Genomic DNA, 23,094 nt, shown 5'->3' with positions numbered 1-23,094 from the left:
TGGAGTTCATGTAGAACTGTTAATTCACTAACTTTTAACGCTGAAGACTGAAGACGGAGATGAATGGACTTATTTACATTTATAATTCACTCTGGTTTGCTGATACGTTTAATCTGCAGCACCTCGCCAAACTTAAGTCAGCTTCTCTTTCTTCTGCTTCTCATTCGAATTCTCCTGTTCCACCTTAAATGGCGCAGCAGGCCAATCTGGCACCTCGGGCACCATTCAAGGTGGAACGGGACAATTCGAGCAAGAAGCTGGAGGATGAGAAGCGACTTCAACCTCATAAAAAGTCAAACATTGAGAGACATTAGACAAGACACGTGGAGAAGTTTCCTGAGATGCAGCCATCGGAACTTCATGATCACTCCTGTGATGCTGGCGAAGATGAAACTTAAACGATTGGGAGCGAGATTTGTTAATAATCATGATTGTTTACCTCTGGATAAACCACGTGAAGCACTGTTCTTTTGCACATGTGAGTCAGTTTGGGAGTGCGATCTGTTGAGACCAATGTGAAAAGCCCAACCAAAAAATGGGATTTAATGAGAAAATCTGACTTAGGCCACTTTCACCTGCTGTGTGAACGAAGCCTAAATGTGGTTTGGATTTGATTAGCAAAAAAAAAAATAATAATAACAATAATAATAATAATAATAATGTTATTTTGATGTCCAGAGTATCAAAACTCAATCTGAACACAATCTGGAACAAGGCTTTGGTTGTTGAGGCGTCTGTGTATTTTCCTGTTAATATATTTTTCATGTAGAAAAAAATAATTAACTTACTTAATGAATAAAATGCTTAATGGCTGTTTTTACAAGAAATGAAATAAATGAAGGGTGGTCTCAGACTTTCGTACAGTACTGTAGGTTTTATTGGCTTTTGCATTTAATATACATAAACACATTCTATACACAGACTTGCTTTTGAAAATGTTAAGAAGAGCCATTTAGTCCTTTCAACAAAAATCAAACATCTTGGGAGCCACAACATTTTATGTCCATTTTACCACCTTGGCTGTAAATATGTGTACATATGTACATATGTGCTAGTATAAGTTAAAAATGTAATATAAACATTTTCTCGCATCTCTTGACAGGAAACTTTTCCACAAATATAGAATAGTCTATGTAAAATGTCTCTCAGTGTTTGACTTTTTGCGAATCTGAAGTCAGCTTTTCATTCGCCAGCTTCTTGTTATAAGTCGTAAAGATGAAGTCAGTTTCTCATTCGAATTTTACTGCTCCACCTTAAATGGTGCGCAGTTGCATTCTGGCGCCTCAAGCACCATTTACAGTGGAATGGAAAATTCGAACGGGAAACCGACTTCATCTTCATGACTTTTTAGTGTTTGACAGTTTCTCATTGCAGATTTAATGCATCAGCAAACCAGCTGAGTTCTTGCAAATGCAAGTCCAACAGTCTGCGTGCCAACCTTCAGGGTTCAAGGGTGAATTAGCATATATATGCTATATTAACCATGTTTATTGTTAAAACTGTCTTAGAATGATCAGCAGAGCTTTATTTTACTGGAAAGGAGGATTATTGTATTTTTACGTAAAAATCTAATTCTGCTGTGGAGCCTAACCTGTGTACTGTGCCTTTAAGATGGCAGTATGACTGTATGAGGGTACGAGATGAGAAAGAAGTTTAAAAACCACAGCTGGAGCTCACTGGAACTAAGGGCCTGAGCCCAACTCCTGAAAAATAGCCCCACACCATAATCAACCCTTCACCAAACATTACACTTGGCACAATGCAGTCAGACAATTACTGTTCTCCTGGCAACTGCCAAACCCAGACTCATCCATCGGATTGCCAGGCAGAGAATTGTGATTCGTCACTCCAGAGAACATGTCTCCACTGCTCTAGAGTCCAGTGGCGGCAATTTACACCACTGCATTTCACGCTTTGCATTGCACTTGATGATGTAAGGCTTGGATGCAGCTGCTCGACCTTGTAAACTCATTGTATAAAGCTCTGTTCTTGAGCTAATCTGAAGGCCACATGAAGTTTGGAGGTCTGTAATGATGCAGAGGTCTGCATCATTGGCGGTCTGTAATGACTCTGCAGAAAGTTGGCGACCTCTGCACACTATGCGCCTCAGCATCTGTTGACCCTGCTCTGTCATTTTACGTGGCCTACCACTTTATGGCTGAGTTGCTCTCATTCCCAATGGCTTCCACTTTGTTATAATACCACTGACAGTTGACTGTGGAATATTTAGTAGGATGGACTCGTTGCACAGGTGGCATCCTATCATGGTACCATGCTGGAATTCACTGAGCTCAGACCCATTCTTTCACTAATATTTAGTGAATATACATTAATATTTGTAGAAGCAGTCTGCAGGCCTAGATGCTTGGTTTTATACACCTGTCACCATGGAAGTGATTTGAACACCTGCATTCAATGATTTGGATGGGTGAGTGAATACTTTTGGTATATATATATATATATATATATATATATAGCTAACAAGTGATAGTAGATAATACTCAAGATTGGGGTGTATCAGAGTATAAGTTTTGGTGATATATATTCAGTTACTTTTTACATTCGTAGGAGAACGTATATATATATATATATATATATATATATATATATATATATATATATATATATCCTACAAATGGAAAAAGTAACTGAATATATATCACCAAAACTTATACTCTGATACACCCCAATCTTGAGTATTATCTACTATCACTTGTTAGCTACACTAGCCTTTTAGCTCCAGTGCAAACTAATAAAGCAAACTTCAGACATAAAACATTACCTGGTGGCACAACTACCACTGGTGTAAGAGGAGAGGAATATTTTATAAATTCAATATTTAGTTGTTTCCATGCTGAAAGCTAAAAGAGCAGAATGCTTTCTTAACTGTATTTGTGTTAGCATGCTAGCATTAGCTGTAGAAACCCCTGATTAGCCATTGCAGGGTAATTATGAATATGGATGAGCTGCTTTCTGACGAGCCTAACTGCAGCTCCACGGGCAATGAGTGTGTTTGACGTAGACACAGACATCAAAGGGATTATTCCCCTCCAGCTTCTGATCAAATCTTTATGGACATGAATATTCACACTCTCAGCACAGAGACAGCCAGCTCGCTGGTGAGCAAGAGCAGTTCAGTGTTCGTGAGCCGTTTTGTTGTTTTGTCAGATTTATCCTATTTTTACCCATCGATTCAAGTAAAGATATACATTTTTGCAGTATGGTAACAAAGTATGTGAATAGTACGGTATTACTACTAATAGCAAACGTAGGAAAGAAATTAAGACACACTTAATTCAAGGCTGTGTAGTTTACCAGTGTGGCTTGCGTTTGCAGTAAAAAAAAAAAAAAGATTTTCTATGCGAAGACAAATATTGTGGCAGTTGACATTTGCTCATGTTTCCAGAGGGGACTCTAGAGGCATGCAGAGCTGTGAAATGTGCTATGCCCCCTCCACCAAAAGGATGTTAAATGTTGTTATTTGGTGGTAGTGTCATTGTCCTTAATTTTAAGTGTGTGTGTGTGTGTGTGTGTGTTCTTTTGTGTTGGGCTGTGGGTGAGTGGGGGTTAGTTATCTACTATAGAGTAAAGAGCTATGGCTAGTAGTGATATTTCCTGCCACCACCAACTATGTTTATGTGCCTTTTCTGCTGGTGTCTCCTTCGTGCCCAAGACGCTACAATATTAATGCACTTACACACATGCCATCATTGCTGTTGCTGAGGTTTGCTAAAAGAGCCTTTGCAGGAGTCCTCACCATCTACTCTTGAATCATTAGTGTCAGCACTAGCATTAGCTTTAATTATAGCATCAGTTTTTTTAGCTTTAGCAGATATGTTTGTTTTAGAGATATACATACCTAGATGCTACGTTGGGTCTAGCCAGGCACATCAGCAGCACTGATGTTGGGGTGGTCATCATTGCTGCTGAATTGCATTTGGTACCATTACAAAGTAGCAGTTTAAGTTTAAGTTAAAATTATACTATTTTAAGAATAAAGCGGGATGGGAATATATAACGGAGAGATATGGCTGTTGATGTGATTGTCTTTCCTATGCTTTTATATTAAGCCTATTTCATTTATTAATCTATTCAGGGCATCTTACCTTTATGTAGTAGTTATTTATTTACAGTGATGGTTAATTGTAGCTAGGTAAATTATAGCATTCCTTAGTCTGTGTACATATTCATAATATATTCAAATACCCTGCACATACAACTGCTCTCCATCATGGAGGATGATGGCCACCCACTGCACACCATCATCTTGAACAGGAGGAGCACATTTAGTGGCAGGTTACTGTCACAGATTCAGGGGATCCTTTGTCCCATGAGCCATCAGGCTCTTGAACTCTTTCCAGGGGGGCCAGAAGAGGGAAGAGAAGAGATGAGGATTGAATCTGAATCTCATGTTAATTCATAGGTTTTATCTCATGCTAAAATCTTTAGGTTTCATTTTATTCATCTGAACTCCTTACTGTACATATTGCACTGTCTATAGCCCTATCGCATGTCTTGCACATCCTGGACACTCCACACCTAAAGACTTTATTTTGGTACCAACATCTGCACATATGTATTCAGTATTGTCATTATATGCCATTATCTGTACATACAATGGATATAAAAAGTCTACACACCCCTGTTCAAATGCCAGGTTTTTGTGATGTAAAAAAATGACAGCAAGACAAATCATTTCACAACTTTTTCCACCTTTAATGTGACCTGTAACCTGTACAATGCAAAAACAAACAGAAACCTTTACATTGGAAAAATATAAAATAAAAAAACTTAAAATTACCTGGTTTCATAAATATGCCCACCCTCAAACTAATACTTTGTTGCAGCACCTTTGGCTTTTATTACAGCACTCAGTCTTTTTGGGTAGGAGCCTGTCAGTGTGGCACATCTTGATGTGGCAATATTTGCCCACTCTTCTTTGCAAAACCGCTCCAAATCTTACAGATTGCGAGGGCATCTCCTGTGCACAGCCCTCTTCAAAAAACAGCCCCAAAGCATGAAGCTGCCACCACCATGCTTCACTGCAGGTATGGTGATGAGCAGTGTTGTTTTTGCACAAAATATATCTTTTGGAATTATGTCCAAAAAGTTCAACCTTGGTTTCATCAGACCATAACACAGTTTCCCACATGCGTTTGGGAGATTTCAGATGTCTTTTTGCAAAATTAAACCAGGCTTGGATGTTTTTCTTTGAAAGATGAAGCTTCCGTCTTGCCACCCTACCCCATAGCCCAGACATATGAAGAAGACGGGAGATTGTTGTCACATGTACTGCACAGCCAGTACTTTCCAGAAATTCTTGCAGCTCCTTCAGTGTTGCCGTTGGCCTCTTGGCAGCCGCCCTGACCAGTTTTCTTCTTGTCTTATCATCAATTTTGGACAGACGTCCTGTTCTTGGTAATGTCACTGTTGTGCCATGTTTTCTCCACTTGATGATGACAGTCTTCACTGTGTTCCATGGTATATTTAATGACTTGGAAATTCTTTTGTAGCCTTCACTTGACTGATATCTTTGAATAATGAGATCCCTCTGATGCTCTGGCAGCTCTTTGCGGACCATGGCCTGTGCTGGAAGATGTGGCTACAAAAATGTCAGGACAAGCCTACTAGAACAGCTGAACTTCATTTGGGGTTGATCAGAGGCACTTTAATTGGTGACAGGTGTGTGCTGACTCCAATTTAACATGAGTTTGAATGTAATTGGTTAAATCTGAACACAGCCACACCCCCAGTTATAAAAGGGTGTACACACTTATGCAACCACATTATCTCAGTTGTTTATTTTTACTTCACCTCCCTGAAAGATTTCTGTTTGTTTTTCAATTGCATTGTACAGGTTATAGATCACGTTAAAGGTGGGAAAAGTTGTGAAATGATTTGTCTTGCTGTCATTTTTTTACATCACAAAAACCTGGCATTTGAACAGGGGTGTGTAGACTTTTTATATCCACTGTATCTGCACATATTTATTCAGTATTGTCATTATATGCCGTTACCTGTACATATCTGCACATATTTAGTCAGGTTTGTCATTACTGCCGTTACCGGTACAGTCATCACTGCACTGCCTCTTTCATCTCAGGTTATAGATTTTTATACCAGATTGTTGTATTTTTCTATTTGTATATATGCCTGTAGATAGGAGTTTTTATATTTATTCTTCCTGTTATATTGTTTACACCCTTACCATTGTTACTGTCCTGTGTGACTGCTAAATATCCTTCAGGATCAATAAAGCATCCATCCATCCATCCATCCATCCATCCATCCAATAGATTAGCATTAGCACCTTCTTACACAAACCTGAAGTCAAATTATTATTTGGCAGTTTTTTGTTCGAATTTTTCTGTTCCACCTTAAATGGTGCGGCTTCAGGCGCCACAATGTAACTGCTTCGCCCTTTAAGGTGGATCAGGAAAAATTCGAACAAGAAGCTGGTGAATAGGAAGCCGACTTTAGCTCCATCCTTACTGTGTTTTGGGGGGTTTATTTTATTTTATTTTTATGGATTTACTAATTATTTTTATGGATTTGTTAATGTGTGTGAGATTGTGTTTCTACTCGCGCTAAACTCAGTTTTTAAAGTCAGGTGCAGACTGAGTGCTTTTCTGCTAGTCTGGACGGCTAATTAGAACGATCAGTTATTAAAGAAATAAAAGCTACCGAGAGCAGCCTGTGCAGCCTGGATTAGTCTATGTCTGAGGACAACAAAACACATTTGGTGAAAATCAGTTGAGTATCAAGGAAGCTGTGACCGATTTAATCCTGAGACTCATCAGGTCTCAATACAAATAAATTTGTCCACAAGCAAATCTTAACTGCTCCAACATGGTGGACACGCAGACGTATCGCCTCAGATACAGAACAACAGACAATGCGGCATCTAGGTAAGTATATCTATGGTATAACCTACACTATACCAATAAGAGTCCTTGGGCAAGACTCCGAACACCTGTGTAAAATGATCAAATTTTAAGTCGCTCTGGATAAGAGCGTCAGCCAAATGCCGTAAATGTAAAATTTAGTGTTAGTTTTAGTAGTAGTGTTAGCTGTAGTACATTTGAAGGATCAGTTTGTGTTACTTACAGCTCCCAGTCAACACAGGTTAAAAGCTTTGACTCTTGTCACTCACATTAACATGGTTTCCACAGTTCCACTTTAACCCTTTAGACCTCACAGTGGACTCCCTTCCCGTCACTTTGACCATTAAGTCTGACAGAAAACACAATAAGTACAGCAAACTTCAACACAAATGACTGTTTTAGATTGTTTGATATTTAGTTTTTTACTCAAAATATTCAGTTTTTTTCAATGGTTGGGAGTAAGACAGCATAATCAACCTTACCGTTTCTGCATGGTGAGCTGACCAATGATGTTGCTAGTTGCAGTGGGTGGCATGTGTATGTCTTGGAAGAAGCACATGCTAGCCTTTACCCTCCCAGCTCGATAGTATTGTGTGACTGGAGGACACTTAACAAGTGGGTGGAAATGCCAGTGACTAAATTAAGGGAGACAATTGGGTAATGGGTCTAAATGCCATTGTCATTTTCACAATTACATATTTGTGTCTGCACTGAAAAGTTTTGAAGGCCATTTCTCGGATAGTAAAACATTTTCAAATGCAAAAGTAAAACATAAACATAAGTCTTTTTGCTCTCAAAGTTACAAAAATTACAAGTGGAGTCCTTTACAAGACAAGCCAAAGGTGGAGGAATCTCTTTTACTTTTTTTACTGTAACTTTATTTATTTATTTTATTTTATTTCAGCCAAATCTGCAGGTTTCAAAGCTTGCACATGTACATTTTTACTGTTCAGCTAAATGCTTGGTTGTTTTTCATAGTTTAATGTCCTAAAATCCTGAAAATACAAAGCTACAATGATATTTGATGAAATTGCATGATATTTTGACTATACAACCTGCCCCTAGTCACAGGATATTGGAGCATTTTTGGTGACCCCTTGGCTCCAAACTCTAAACAAGTTCAAAAAAATGTTCATTGGATCACATAATTGGCCACCTAATGTCTCACCTACCTGTATTTACAAAATCTTGAACTTGAACCTATTTTTGCTTTTAGGGCTGTAAATTTAAGTCTAAGAAGTCTGTGGCTTTTTTGGGTGTGGATTTTTTGTTGATGCGTAATTTACTGACAAAAGCACCGTATAATATTCATGAATGCATTAATGTGTTGATAGCATGTAGAACTGCTCCTTTGTGAAACTTATTGTGGATGAGTATCAAGTCATGTTGAGCTATGCTGCTCCAGTTACACAGACATGCACAAGCACAGATGTTCATACACTGTTTGTTGCTGCCGGAAGCAGAACACTCTCTCCAGCAGCTTCTAAGTGTGTGACGGGTTGAATAATAAACACACAAGCGATTATATATTTACAGTCTCTCCCTCTGTGTCTCACACACACACGCACACACATGCACTCACACACACACAAACATTTCACAATCATCTTCATTAAGACTGCATTCTATTGTGATGCATTCTACTCACACACACACACACACACAGACACATACACACACACAGACACACTTCTTAATCCACTACAGCTAAAAGTCTTCAGCTGTTCCTAGGCACTGTCCTAAACCAACTTTATTAGGTCAGTGCTGTGGCGCATGTACACATGTGCATTTGTGTGTGTGTGTGTGTGTGTGTGTGTGTGTGTGTGTGTGTTTGATCAATAGCAGTGTTGACTGAATGTGCCCATGTTGGCCTGATTGGATTTCTCAGAGCTAATCAATAGAATCCCCCCCTTTCTCTTTCCATCCTTTCTCTCTCTCTCTCTCTCTCTCTCTCTCTCTCTCACACACACACACACATAGAACGTCAGAATGTGGGGTCATATGATATGTATGATATCGTCTCTGTTAGAACAAAATCTCATCTCTAGTAACAAAAACTAGTAACAAAAGAAGAAAAAATGCTCTTAATTTTGAAGGTAAATTAATGTAATGGTGTATATGGCCCCAGCGCTGTGAATTAACAGCAAATGCAAATGCATAATCAGAGAGCGGTAGCATTTCCATTAAAAGTTACAAATATTTTTCCTTATCCTGTATATCCTGTAACACATACACACACATAGAATGAGTGTACTTATTCCATTGAGCTGCTGTGCTATAAATCAGCTTCAGTTACAGCAAGCTGGCAGACCAACTCAGTGTATCTCACACACACACACACACACACACACACACACACACACACACACACACACCACACACACACACACACACATCCTGTCTGTGGTAATCATGATATGTACTCTCACACACACCAATTGACACACATGGCCGTACACACCACCATGTCAGCAATAAAGCTAATACACTTATGCATGCACTCACACTGATACGTGGTGCCACTGGGAGTGCTGATGCATCAAAACACATACACACATGCACACATGCAAACAGACCACATGCTGTGAAAATCAGCTATAAGAAGGATCCAGCCCGAATAAATTAAACGTTCAGTATTGACATGCAGTACAGTTGATCCATACTCCTCTCACAAAGCTTTCAAAGAAGCTTTACAGAATATTTCCCATTCAACACCCTGAGAAACTGCAGCACACAGCTCAGTTTTTGTAATATGTTAATATTATGTTAATTACTTAAAATGAACTAGCTAAGCCTCTACTTTTCTCTCTCCAATCAAATAAATGGACACATGCCTGTTCTTTCAGCACGTTTTTGCCTTGTGATAATAAAACCAATCTTATTCATCGAATCTGCACACGTCTGGATTCTGCTGACTTGTTACAGCTTGAGGCAACACATTTCCGTGTAGCCTGTTAATCAGGTGTTTATCCATAAAAACTTTAATTACACACAAATATATACACACAGTTTAGCTGAACAATGTATATATATATAAATGCTTTAAAATCTTACATATTTCATTGAAATATATTCAATCAATGATACCGATGAAGAAAAAGTGCAGAGTTCAACTGACTATCAATCTGCGTGCCAGAAAAACACACACTACATGATCTCATAACAAAAATTGCAAAACATTGTCCTAATAGTTTGAAAAGTGGTGGGTCAAATGCATTTCTTGCCTCCATTATTCTGACAACTGTCCAATTCTCAACTGAATGCATTTGTGGACAGGCCTAATAAAATATGCTAATAAAATAAAAAGAAAAATCACTGTCCAATGATATACCTGCAGCACTTCCACCATCTGTAAGTGTCGAGTTTAATGCTAGCTAGTTATAGCCTGTTTCCTCATCACCAGGACATGATCAAGTGTCAGTAATGATTCTGATTCTGATCTGATTGGCGCTTGAAAACAATAATTCCATTCCAAACAGACAGTTAAACCCACACAGTCAAGACGTCAGCTATTCCTCACATGAACAACCTGATAAAAAATGTCCTAAAAAATACATGTTAATACTATTAAGGCATTCTCAAGGCTTATTGCATTGCACGACACCCATGGCACCCATTAAAGCTGTACTATAGCCTTGAACCCCCCGAATGTCTGTGCATGTCCTTGTTGGTGAAGGTGCGAGGACAGGTAAATTGTATGTGTGGTTTTGGTTTTGTCCGATTGTGTTTATTTATGACTCGAGTTAACGGTCAGTATGTGTTTAAATTCATTAATTCAACTGCCAGAAATTCAAAAACATTTACTAGCTACTGTACTGTAAAACACAGAGCTCACTCGTGACTGTATTAGTCTGCTTGAGTACAAGAATCTTAGAAGTGTTTAATTGTCCCTGATCCATATTATCACTGTTCTAAGAAAACTTCACATTTCTAACACAAGAACTTGATAGGAGAAGGACAAAAAACACGTAACTTCTGTTAATGCACCTGAGAAATGTTGAAAGTTAAACATGTTGTTCCTTTTTAAACTCTGCGATGTCGCAGTTGTCAAGAAATGTTTACTCAGTGAAACACAAAGTGGCCTCTATGCAGAAAAAAGCAACGAAAAATCTTTCAGAAGCTTTTGACATGACAAAGATACACAGTTAATACTGAATCTCTCTCTCTCTCTCTCTCTCTCTCTCTCCTTTCTAAAATAATCATGTTCAGGCCGCTCTGCTGATAGAACTGACAGAGTGAATTACTGTCAGAAACTCAGAGCTCTCACACATTCTCACAGGTGGATCACATGAACATATAACACTGCTAACATCTTACCACCTCATTCATTTAATGTTAGAATCGCAAATTACACCAACTGACTAAAACTGCTTTATGCTTGGAGCATAAAGATAGGATATGAGAAAAGGTGATGGGAACGTTTTTGAATTAATAATGTACGAATGTTTTCAACATTTCATTTACAAAGGCAGTGAATATCAGTGAAGTCTCTTTTGCTTGATTGACTGTATGATATGATATAAGTATGATCAGGTTCTGTTGATGAGTCCTAAGTGTCAGGATTGGAATGGGCGGGAGGTTGTTTGGCTTTCTTTAAATGGGAAATAATAAAAATAAAAAAAAAAACACAAAAGCAACGTCAGTGCAATATTATGAGGAAAACAACAACAAAATACCCAAATGTACCAAGAAAGTGCCATTTCAGCTCTAATTAAATGGGCCATTGCTTGCTCAATGTCTCTGAGCTGGATGTAAAACTGCTACAAATTAGGCATGGGCATTTAACTCCTCTACTGTTTAAAAATCTCCATTTTATAAAGAAACAGTATTAAAATATCCCAATGTGAAAAAGCTTTCTTTTGTTATGAATTGAGACATGGAAGGTTATTGTGTGCAGCTCATATAAAAGTACCTGTTTGTCTTGCTTTTTTGTTGTTTGTTTTGTTGTTATTTATCTTTTGCCCCATTTGGACAGGATTACATTTAAATGGGGCTCTGGGGTCATTTTCACTGTAACAAGTGCTGCTGTGTGATTTAACTTTCTCGTGGACTGACCATATCAGTGGTTTTGAAGCACTGCTTCTCATCATGTTTAGCCTTCTTAGGGCAGCCACAGGCTGGAGGTTAGGGGACAAGCCTTGTGACCGGAAGGCTATGAAGAGAGGTTGAGATACACGCGATCTGCCTCTCACCTTGTTTACCTGGAGGATTTGTGTGAATGTGACCAATTGACACTTAGGAAGTCACTGAGGACTGATCCATCATGCCGGAAAACCGCCCATTCTTCATTTAGCCGACATCGGAGCTGCATTTTGATGTGAAACATCTTGGTATCAAGTTATATGCAAGTGCCTTTAAAGGCAAATATAAGAAGATATGCAAAAATCTAGAAAGTGCCCTCAGACCCCAGAGGGTTAAATCTAGCTTAAATGCAGCATTCATCGTTCACTTTAGTCGATACTGCAATATAGCCTGAGCTTTTAGTCAATGTATTTAAATCAGTGGGACTTCAGACACAAATCCACCACTTGACATTCTTCTTAAAGCGTCACTCACATAACCATAACGTAAAAGTAAAAATAAGAAATTAATCTGCCAGGACACACACACACACACACACACACACACACACGTAACGTATTCTCTTTCCATGCATTCACTTAACGCAGTTCCACAACTTGTCTTTCTGTATAAATATTTCCATACACAGCTCTTACATGTGTCCACTTGGCTTTAGACATCTATTCACATTTTTTTTCCCTGAAAGCGCCATTTAACATAACTATTGACCACAAAAGGAACCAACAGTGTTGGTAATAGGAGCCGGGGTGTCAACGTCTACAGTGCAATTGTCAGAGCAAAACCTCATATCTCCAAAATGGTAACTTTACCGGAGAAAAAACAAACATGTTTTACTTTGAATTAGGGCTGTCAAAGTTAATCTCAATTTAACGCGATTTAAAAAATAGTGCCGTTAACGCAAATTCTATTTGGCCCTGCGCGTCATCCGTAGTTCATGTTGAGACTTGACCGTGCGGCATCTCTCATTAAGAGTTGAGGAGAGAGTGTCTGTGTTTACATGCAAAGATTTTTGCCAATCCGACTGAATAAAGTCGGATTACAGACTCTCGGATTACAGTCTGAGGTGTTTATTCTCACTCTGTTCAACAGTCTGATGAAAATCTTCGTTTACCTGCTCGCTACAAGTAATCCGATGCAGAATGACGAACATCACGTGACGTCCAGTCGTGTTGAACGGTGTAAACGTTTCGCGACGCGCATGCGCAGAACGTACTTGCACGGTCCGATTGGAGTGGAATCGGATTCAGGCGTTTACTCGGATATTATTCTTCTATCTAACGGATTATTTAGAGGTTTACCCACCTCGTTCAATCAGATAGAAATTGTATTCCGAATGGCCTCAATCGGACTAGACTATTCCAATTGAGGTGTTTACATGGACGTGTTCTATTCCGATTGAGGTGTTATTCGGATTATTAACGGATTATTACGCTGCATGTAAACGTGGCTAGTGAGGCACGTTTACATGCTGTTTACAGTTTTGTAGCTCTGTGGTATGACACTAAATGTCTTTACTGAAGTCCAACTTTGTGTAATTTAGTTTTGTTTGCGCAGGACTGTGAAGTCCTATAGGCTGTGTCTGAACACTTCAGCACAATTGAAGTTTTATTTAGTTTTTATTTTCTTCTGTTACACATATCTGAACTGAGACACAGTAGTATGTGACTACATGTCTTATATTTGAGACTGCAGCTCCCTAATCTATTACAAATACAGTTCTGTGTTTTGTAGGTATTACTGCCTAGTATGTGAGTGAATAAAACTTCTAGTTTTCTCTTGTCCCAGCAGTTTTTAACATAAGCACATTTAGCATAAAATGTGTTCACCATATTAAGTGTTACATTTCGCTTAAAAATCCTTATTTTCTATAACATTAACACAGATTTTAAAAAATGTGATTAATCACGAATAACTATGTGAAATTCTGAGATTAATTGGGATTACAGTTTTTAATCGTTTCAGAGCCCTACTTTTAATGTAAGTTTTGGGCCATTTCTTTCAGGTCTATTCATCCTGAAATTTTGACACAATGTAAAGGGCAACACACATCTTCAAGTTATGAGAAATATAGCCATTTTATTAACCATTTAAAATGACCGGTGGATGTATAATATGTAGTGTAGTGGTAGAAAATAGTACATTGCCTTAGACTGTCCTCCATGTAACTCTCCACCATAAATATATGTATATATATATATATATATATATATATATATATATATATATATAAGCTGTGTCTCAGGCATCAGGCAGTTTATTCAAAGTGACTGTCATGTGGCTTTTACAGGCATTAAATGCTTTGGACGTCTGGTTCCTATCACCTGGTTCCTTTCAGTTTCTCTGAAACATTTCACATCAAACCGTTCTGAATTCCCCTTTAAGTACAATTTCTCTGCACTTTTTTTTCACCCCTGTTCACCATCACACATACACAGCAAAGTAGTATATGCTTAAAACATTAAAACACTTTTTCACAGGATAGAACTGTTCATGAACAGCCATTTAACTATTGACCACAGCTTAAGAAACAAGTTGCCCATATACTCCAAAGATTCCAAACAACAACAAGCATACAACTCAAAGAATCACTGGCCATTACACATACACACACTCTCACCTGGAGTTGCTCATATCGGTCTGCCCCCCCTGGCTCTTCTCAAGCCCCAGTTTGGTGAAGATCCCCACCAGCACCATAATGGCCACCACTCCGCAGATGATGTAGACGATCATATGTGTTCGGTCCCTGTCCTGCTGCTGCTGGACCTCAGTGACCGGCGAGGCTGGCTTGCCTGTGTTGGCCCAGACAGGTGTGTCGTAGTTGGAGCAGGAGGTCTGGTCCAGGCTGTGGGCTTTGAACTGGCAGCAGAAGCGGTAGAAGCAGGAGCCACAGCAGAACAGGTAGATTCCAGCGTTACAGTTGAAGGGGGGGTCCCACTGACCCATCACATCATAGTAACCCCAGCAACGGCTCCCTGATGACGGAATGTCCGACTCTGACCCCGGAGTTGTCAGGGTCAGCTCCGGCGAGCCCGACGGGACAGCTGTCTGATTGGCCGGCTGGGTGTCCGTGGTAACTGAGTTTTGGGCATAAGAGGGTGAGTGAAGCAGCAGGACGAGAGATAAAAGAGCACTGAAAGAAGAGTAGAAGGCCATCTTCAACTATTCCAGATAAGGGATAAAGGACGCACAGAGAAGGAATATCAACACTCCAGTTCCAGCCAGAAAAGCAGCACTACAGCCAGAGAGAGAGAGAGAGAGAGAGAGAGAGAGAGAGAGAGAGAGAGAGAGAGAATAGAGGGCAATCAATTCAACGTCCCACCATGCTACAGATCCATCCACATCAGCTCAGAGCAACAACAGTGACGACATCTCCATACACACAACAGAGAGAGAGAGAGAGAGAGGGGGAGAGCCAGAGAGAGAGAGAGAGAGAGATTGGAATGTAAGACAGAATGTAAGGGAGAAAGGGAGAGAATAGATGCAATGAGAGAGAGAGTATTTTGCCTCACAATATGAGAAAGAAAGAAAGAAAGAAAGAAAGAAAGAAAGAAAGAAAAAGAAAGAACAATGCAGTGAATGAAAAAAAGAGAGATGAGAGAGTTAGTGAGAGAGAGTAAAAGGGAGAGGATTGGACAGGAAGAAAGAAAGAAAGAAAGAAAGAAAGAAAGAAAGAAAGAAAGAAAGAAAGAAAGAAAGAAAGAAAGAAAGAAAGAAAGAAAATGCAGTAATAGAAAGAACAGATGAGAGAGTTAGCAAAAGGAAAAGAGCAAAATGGAGAAGAAAAACAAAAAGAAAGAAAAATAAAGAAGGAAAGAAAAGTGACAGAAAGAGATGAAGGTGCTAGGAAGAGAGAAAGAGAGAGGATGGAAGGAGCAAGGCAGAAACAGAAATAAATGAAAGAAAATGAGAGATTTCTTTAAATGCAGTGAGAGAGAGTGATAAATACAGATGAGATGCAGTCAGCAAGAGAAAGAAAGAAAGAACGAAAGAGAGAAAGAAAAAAGAGAGAAAGAAAGATGCAGTGTGAGAGAAAAATGAGATTAAGTGAGAGAGTTAAAGGGAGGAAGAAAAACAGAAGTAAAGAGTAAGGTAGATAGGAAAAAGAAGCTGGAAAGAGTGAGTGAGAAACAGCGAAAGAGGGAGTGTGAGAGAATGAAAAAAAATGAGAGAAGATGGAGCGAGGTCAGAAAGAAGAATAGAAACACAGAAGATGGCGTGACAGAGAAAGCGAAAAGATGAAGTAAGAAAGAGAATGAGAAAAAGAGAGAGAGAGAGAGAGTCACCCACAGTTGGAGCTCCTCAAACACTCGCAGTGGTCCAATCAGCTGCTCTTCTGCTTCATCCACGGCTCCATGTATTCGGGGTGACAGCAGAACCAGATCCCGGCCTGAACATTGGTCTCTGTGGCGTTAACATAACAAAGGTGCTTCCTGGGCAACACTGGAACCCATCCGTATCTGTAGAGATTTCTGTCCCACCAAAGTCTCAGTAGCAGTCAGGAGGAGATGCAGAGCATCTAATTGCGCACAGCTCACACACTTCATTTTAGGCCAGATATATATTTTTTTAATCCTTATTTATTGGCACCCCTGTCCCACCATGTCGCCTGGTAACCCTGTCCCGCGTCACCTGGTCCGGCTGTGGTCACCCCTGTGGTCAAAGATCAGACAGATATTTTGATATTTTCATACAGCCTGTTGACAGCGTGACTGTGAGTGTGAGTTTGACACACTTGTGTTTGATCCAGTTCTCTACAGAAACGGAGTGTGTGTTTGATGTGTTTATCTACAGCAGCAGAGCCGGACCCCTTACAGTCAGCCCTCGCTTTTATCCCTCCCTACTCTGCGTGTGCGTATGTGTGTGTGTGTGAGAGAGAGAGAGAGAGAGAGAGAGAGAGAGAGAGAGAGAGAGAGAGAGTGCGGTACTGATCTCATGCTGCAGCCAGCAGAGATCACACACTCCCTGCGTATGTGTACAAATCTAAAAAACCCCATCAGATCATATAAGCTTCCTGGGAGGAAGCACAACAGGGGCTTTATATGTCAAAAGTTGCATCATTTCAAGTAGACAAAAATCAGCTCGTTAATGTAGGGATCAGCAACCCAAATTTTAAGAGCCATTTTGTAGTTTCAACAAACATAAAACCACCTTGGAAGCCACAACAAGTTCCTTTTCAAGTGCATCTTTGCTGTAAATATGTCTCAGCATGTGCTGACGTACTATAACAGACTAAAAATATAATATAAATAAAAATGTAGACTTTGCTCTGCTTTATGCCTTAGCTCAGATATAACTGCTTTTCTCACCTCTCTGGCAGGAAACCTTTCCTGCAAAGTAGAACAGTTTCTTGTAAAATGTCTCTCAGTGTTGCATTTTTTACAAGGCTTCTTTGCCAGCTTCTTGTTTGAATTTTCCCATTCCACCTTAAATGGTGCCCTAGGTGCCAGAAGGTAACTGCTGCGGCACTTAAGGTGGAACAGGAAAATGCGACTAAGAAGCTGGTGAATGAGAAGCAGACTTTAGATTTGCAACTTTTTGTATTTGACAGTTTCTTGTTACCGATTAAACATATCAGGAAACCAGCTGAAGTGATTATAAACACAAATAAGTCCATTCACCTCCAAATGATTGATGTTCATCTTAAATCTTTCTCTTTGCCTTATTGTTAGTTTCTAGCTAGGTGAGACTGATGGATTTGAGATACTTTGATTCCAGCATGTAAGACTAGGTTAAGACTATTGTTAAGATTGTGTTAGGTGGATCAGCAGAGCTTTATTTTATTATTTATTTTATATTTACCTAAACAAACAAATTCTGCTGTAGAGCCAGGAGATGGAGGATGGGGCGATTTGTCGTTTCTGATTCTGACACTGGATTTAAAACTGGTTCTTTGTAATATGTTCTATGTGCAGAAAGAGCTCTAGAATCAATTTGGTGAAGTCTAACATCATGTTCTATGGACCTTCAGGTGAATTACAAAAACTATAACGTATTCAAACCTTAGATATTTACAAGGATTTTGTTAGGACCTATTTAAACCCAATGCATTATTTAAGATAGCAATAAGCTAAATGTATACCAGATCATCATTTATAGGGTACTTTCTAGTGAAAACCTTATCCCATAAATTTTATCTTTACCTTTATAATACCTTTTTTTGCATTTTATGCATGTGTATATATTTTAAAGATATATTTATTTCTTTCAAAGTGAATTTAAAAGATTTAGCGTCATCATAAATTTCATTTTTACATAAATAATGTTGTCACATTTTGCTGTCAGTACCGGAACACAGAGTTTTAGGCTGTAGGTGGATCCTTATTTTAACCAGACCCCTGCATTTTAGAGTAGAAAGTGAGACTGCATCCCTGTCCCTCATGGCCACATGGTGAGCAGTTAGATCCCATTGTTTTGAAGTAAATGTGACCCCCAGTCTGAAAGGCTGTGTGTAAGAATAAGAGTGGTCACTACTGAAACATATTTTCTATATTTAGGTACCTTTTGTGTTTTAATGAAAAATATTACATTTGTGTGTACAACTGCTCAAAGCTGTGCTTGCTAGTCATGTACTGTCTAGCATTTTTGCCCTCACAATTAGCTAAAATTGTCACTACCAAAACAGCTGATAATGTTGCAGTAGTGACATGATTGTTTTGATAGGGACAAAATGGAATGTTTAGTGATTTAGTTAAAGTATAGCATCACTGCAATCAAAGGATTTTAGTCTAAAGTCCAAGTTAAAGGTCCAAACTGGCTTTGAACCATATCGGTAAATGACCCATATAAGCACTACACAGCTTGAGAACAGCACGTTATGGAAAGTTTATTCAAGGTAAAAACATATGGAATGTTGTTGAAGCATTACTGGATGAAGACATCTGTTCATTTGATCTTAATGAAAGCTTTTTTAATTTTTTAATTGTTTATTTTTTATTTTATTGATCAGAAATGATGGCTATTATTGTCACCACATGGTAGTTAAACTAAATACAAATATTTGTATTTATTGTTATTCTGCACTTTATGTGATGAGTAGCTGGCTCTGGTCAATTTCTGCCAAAATTTTAGGCTTGGGTTGTGTTCTCGATGATGTGGTTTGGGCAAGTCAAATTTGGACAGGAGGTTCTCGGACTGTATTCGGCTTTAAACCAAAATTTTAGGGCTGTTACAAGCTCATCAGGGGGACGTCTTGATTTTACAATCAAAGTGATAAGTCTCCTAGGTGATAAGTCACGCATGTAGAGTACAATAGTTGCTATAGGATAAGCGAGTTGGTGGGTTGTATTTTCTGTGAACTTGAATGTTTTACTTTTAGGCAGACAATAAGTGATTTACCTCAAGGTAAAGTGATGTTTTAATTTTTTCGCTCCCATTTAATCATACACTATAATCAGCCTGTAATGTTGTCCCAGTGTAGAGAGGATGGAGATGAAGTTCCACCTGCTAGATTAAGTAAATGTTGTCCTCCAAACATCTTCTGGAGCATTTAAATACAGCAGCCAAAAACCTTTTTTTTCCAAAGCGAGGGGGGATCTGACTGGAAAATCAGAGATGTATGTCTGAGACTACCGGAATTCAAATCACCACAGAGTTTGCTTAAAGACTAGGTAGGAAGGAGAAAACACCAATATGCCTGGACAGGATGGAAGTAAAGTCACAGAGAAAGACCTAAAAGTGGAAACTACCCTAGGACCCCATGTAAAATGAATCCCACACAAACAGGGCTTAAGCTTTTAATAAGTGAGCTGTTTTTAATGGAATCACTTTACTTACAATGTTTTAAAAGTTGGCCATGATAGTGAAACCACTCAATCACTCTACTGCCCACAGAAAGAACTACACAGCTAACAACATTGTATGACACAGTGTGAAAGAGTGCTATTTCAGGACAGATTGTTAGAGGATTGGACCGGCTTCCTTCAATTTTGATATCTCATTGAGCCCTATACAATATATATATATATATACTGACATTGGATTTCTGCCAGTGTGTGTGTGTGTGTGTGTCTGTGTGTGTGTGTGTGTGTGTGTGTGTGTGTGTGTGTGTGTGTGTGTGTGTGTGTGTGTGTGTGTGTGTGTGTGTGAGTGACGTTGAAGCAGATCTCTGCATGAGTGTCTTTCAGCCTCTCTTAACTCATTTAGCTCCAAAACAACACACACACACACACACACACACACACACACACACACAAACACCCAGCCTTAATCCACATTCCACAAATCCTCTGAAGCACCTGCATTAATCCTACACAAGCACACCTCCCACCCCAGCTCTCACACCTAGAGTCCCCCCCAAAGCTCCCCAGTCTCATCTCCTGTGTGTGAGAGGGAGAGGAAGGAGAGAGAGCAAGAGACAGAGAGAAAAAAAGAGAGATGGAGAGAGATAAACAGAGGCAAAGTGAGAAAATGAGGAAGAGAGAGAACCAGAAGGTGAAAAGAGAAAAATGATAAAAAAGAGATAAACAAAGCAGGGAAAACAGGAGATAAAGAGAGAGAGAGGTGGGAAAGAGAAATAAAAAGAAAAAGGAGGCAAAAGGAGGGAAAAGAGAGAGAGACTAAAAAGAAAAGGTGGAATAGAGATAAAGAAAGAGAATGAAAAAGTGAAGAGAAGGATATATAAACAAAAATTTAAAAAGGAAGGAAAGAGACACACAAAAGAGAAAGATCAAGAGAGAGAGAAAAAAAGAAAAGGTAAAATAGGAGGAAAATAGAGAGAGATAAAGAGAGAATGTGAAAGGGGAAGAGAATGATGTGTAAACAAAAAATGGAAAAGAAAGAAAAAGGGAAGAAAGCGAGAGAGAGAGAAGGAGAGATAAACAAAAGAGAGAAAGGAGAGAGAGTGAGGGGGAGAGAGAGAGAGAGAGAGAGAGAGAGAGAGAGAGAGAGAGAGGGAGAGAGAGAGAGAGAGAGAGAGAGAGAGAGAGAGAGAGAGAGAGAGAGAGAGAGAGGCAGCCTGCTGCAGTAAAGCAGAAAGCGTCTCTTACCCAGTTTCAGTGCTTTAGGAAAACAGGCATACTGTATAGTGATATATGTATATTGCTGTTATAGATATATCTTTATATTGTATGTGTTTTCTCTCTGGCGCTCTGTCCACTCAGCAACACAGCAAACAAGTGAGTGATGACCAGCAGCTGGATGGAGGACCAGGTCTTTTATTCCCTCCCTTTATTTCTCCTCTCCTCTCTCCTCCCTTTCTTTTATTTCTCCTCTCGTCTCTCCTCCCTCGTTTCTTTCCCTCCGTTTCTGGCTGTGTGATGCGGAGCTGTTGTGTGTCTCCTGTACGCGCTCAGGAACAAATGATGGCTCTCTTTCCCTCTCTCTCTCCCGTGCTCTCCCGCTCTCTTCCTCCCTCCCTATTTCATGAGCGAATGAACGAATGAGCGCACCTCTCTGCCTGACTCCCCATCCCCCTGTTTTTTCTCTCTCTCTCTCTCTCTCTCTCTCTCTCTCTCTCTCTCTCCGTCTCTTTTTCTCTTGTTCTGTCATTGACACCTCCTCTTTCCTCTCCTCTGAAGACCTCTCTCTCTTTCTTTCTCTTACTCTTTTCCTCTTTTCTCTTTCATTCTTTCTTTTTCTGCTCCCATTCTCTCTTCATTTTTCCTTCTTTTCTCTCTATTTCCCTCCTTTCTTGTTCTCTGTTTCTCTTTTTCTTCTTTCACCTATTCTCTCTCTTTTACCCTTGTTTCTCTTTCTCTCCTCCCTCCCTTTCTTACTCTCCTTTCTCTCATTCTCTCCTTTCTCTTTCTATCCCTTGCCCTCTGTCTCATTTCTCTCACTTGCATTCTCTTTCCTTCCTTTTTCTTTTCCCTCCTCTTCCTCTCTCTCTCACTCAGTCTTTCCTATTTTGTCATTTTCCTGCTTCTCTCTTCATCTATGTCTCTCTCTTCTTCTCTCATACATACTGTTGCTCTTCTTGCTTTCTTTTCCCCTCAACACAGTTTTCTGTGGTCCCTAATTATCCCTCCACCACTATCTCTCTCACTCTCTCTCTCTCTCTCTCTCTCTCTCTCTCTCTCTCTCTCTCTCTTACACACATACACACACACACACACGCACACTTGTGTGTGTCTTGTGGGGTTTGGCTGAGATGATGTGCAGAAAGTAGCAGAGGATTAGAGGAAGAGAGAGATGGTGGTGAAGAAGAGAGGAAAAGCGGATGAAAGGGGAAGAGTGGCGATGACCAGAGAGAGTGAGAGAGAGAAAGAGAGAGAGATAGATGCTAAAGAGAAGCCCGAGAAATGTTGGGGAAGGGAGTAAAAGAGGAGGAAATAATGAAAATCCAATCCAAGGAAGAAACTGTGTGACACAGAAAGAGAGGGAGTGAGTGAGTGAGGGAGAGAGAGAGAGAGAGAGAGAGAGAGAGAGAGAGAGAGAGAAGGGAGAAGGATGAGCACAGAGAGAAGTTAAGAACAAACAGAAAAGTGAGAGAACAAAGGAAGGTGAGAGAGGGGTAGGGCTTTGCATTTTAAATCACAATAATGTAAAACATGAACTAGATTACACTCGCCAGCAGCTCTGTGTTCATCTGTCTCAGACACTATACTGAACATACCATACTACACTATGAAGCTTATCATATACTGAACAGTGTACTATCTATCTATCTATCTATCTATCTATCTATAGATGTATATACATATATATACACTGCTCAAAAAAATAAAGGGAACACTCAAATAACGCATCCTAGATCTGAATGAATGAAATATTCTCATTAAATACTTTGTTCTGTACAAAGTTGAATGTGCTGACAACAAAATCACACAAAAATCATCAATGGAAATCAAATTTATTAACCAATGGAGGCCTGGATTTGGAGTCACACACAAAATTAAAGTGGAAAAACACACTACAGGCTGATCCAACTTTGATGTAATGTCCTTAAAACAAGTCAAAATGAGGCTCAGTATTGTGTGTGGCCTCCATGTGCCTGTATGACCTCCCTACAATGCCTGGGCATGCTCCTGATGAGGTGGCGGATGGTCTCCTGAAGGATCAGCACCAGATGTACTCAATTGGATTCAGGTCTGGAGAATGGGCGGGCCAGTCCATAGCTTCAATGCCTTCATCTTGCAGGAACTGCTGACACACTCCAGCCATATGAGGTCTAGCATTGTCCTGCATTAGA

General features: G+C 39.5%; 1 protein-coding gene across 3 annotated transcripts in view; it reads right to left on the bottom strand.

Annotated features, from left to right (window-relative positions):
* LOC108441205 (protein shisa-8) overlaps positions 1–21,329 on the bottom strand; it is a 120,073-nt gene extending 98,744 nt beyond the window's left edge. For 2 of the 3 annotated variants that reach the window (XM_017720605.2, XM_017720606.2), the window contains exons 1-3: positions 20,951–21,329; positions 16,254–16,616; positions 14,584–15,198 (exon numbers count right to left, since the gene is read on the bottom strand). In XM_017720605.2, the coding sequence (XP_017576094.1) occupies positions 14,584–15,119 (536 nt within the window). In that variant the 5' untranslated portion in view covers positions 15,120–15,198; positions 16,254–16,616; positions 20,951–21,329. Of the gene's footprint in view, positions 1–14,583; positions 15,199–16,253; positions 16,805–20,950 lie in introns of those variants that run through there. The other variant, XM_037539212.1, reaches the window with a different exon arrangement.
* Positions 21,330–23,094: the final 1,765 nt, after the last annotated feature.

The sequence above is a fragment of the Pygocentrus nattereri genome, chromosome 1, assembly GCF_015220715.1.
Source record: "Pygocentrus nattereri isolate fPygNat1 chromosome 1, fPygNat1.pri, whole genome shotgun sequence".
NCBI classification, from domain to species: Eukaryota; Metazoa; Chordata; class Actinopteri; order Characiformes; family Serrasalmidae; genus Pygocentrus; species Pygocentrus nattereri.
Note: the sequence above shows the minus strand (reverse complement) of the source record. Positions and strands in the feature narration are given on the sequence as shown.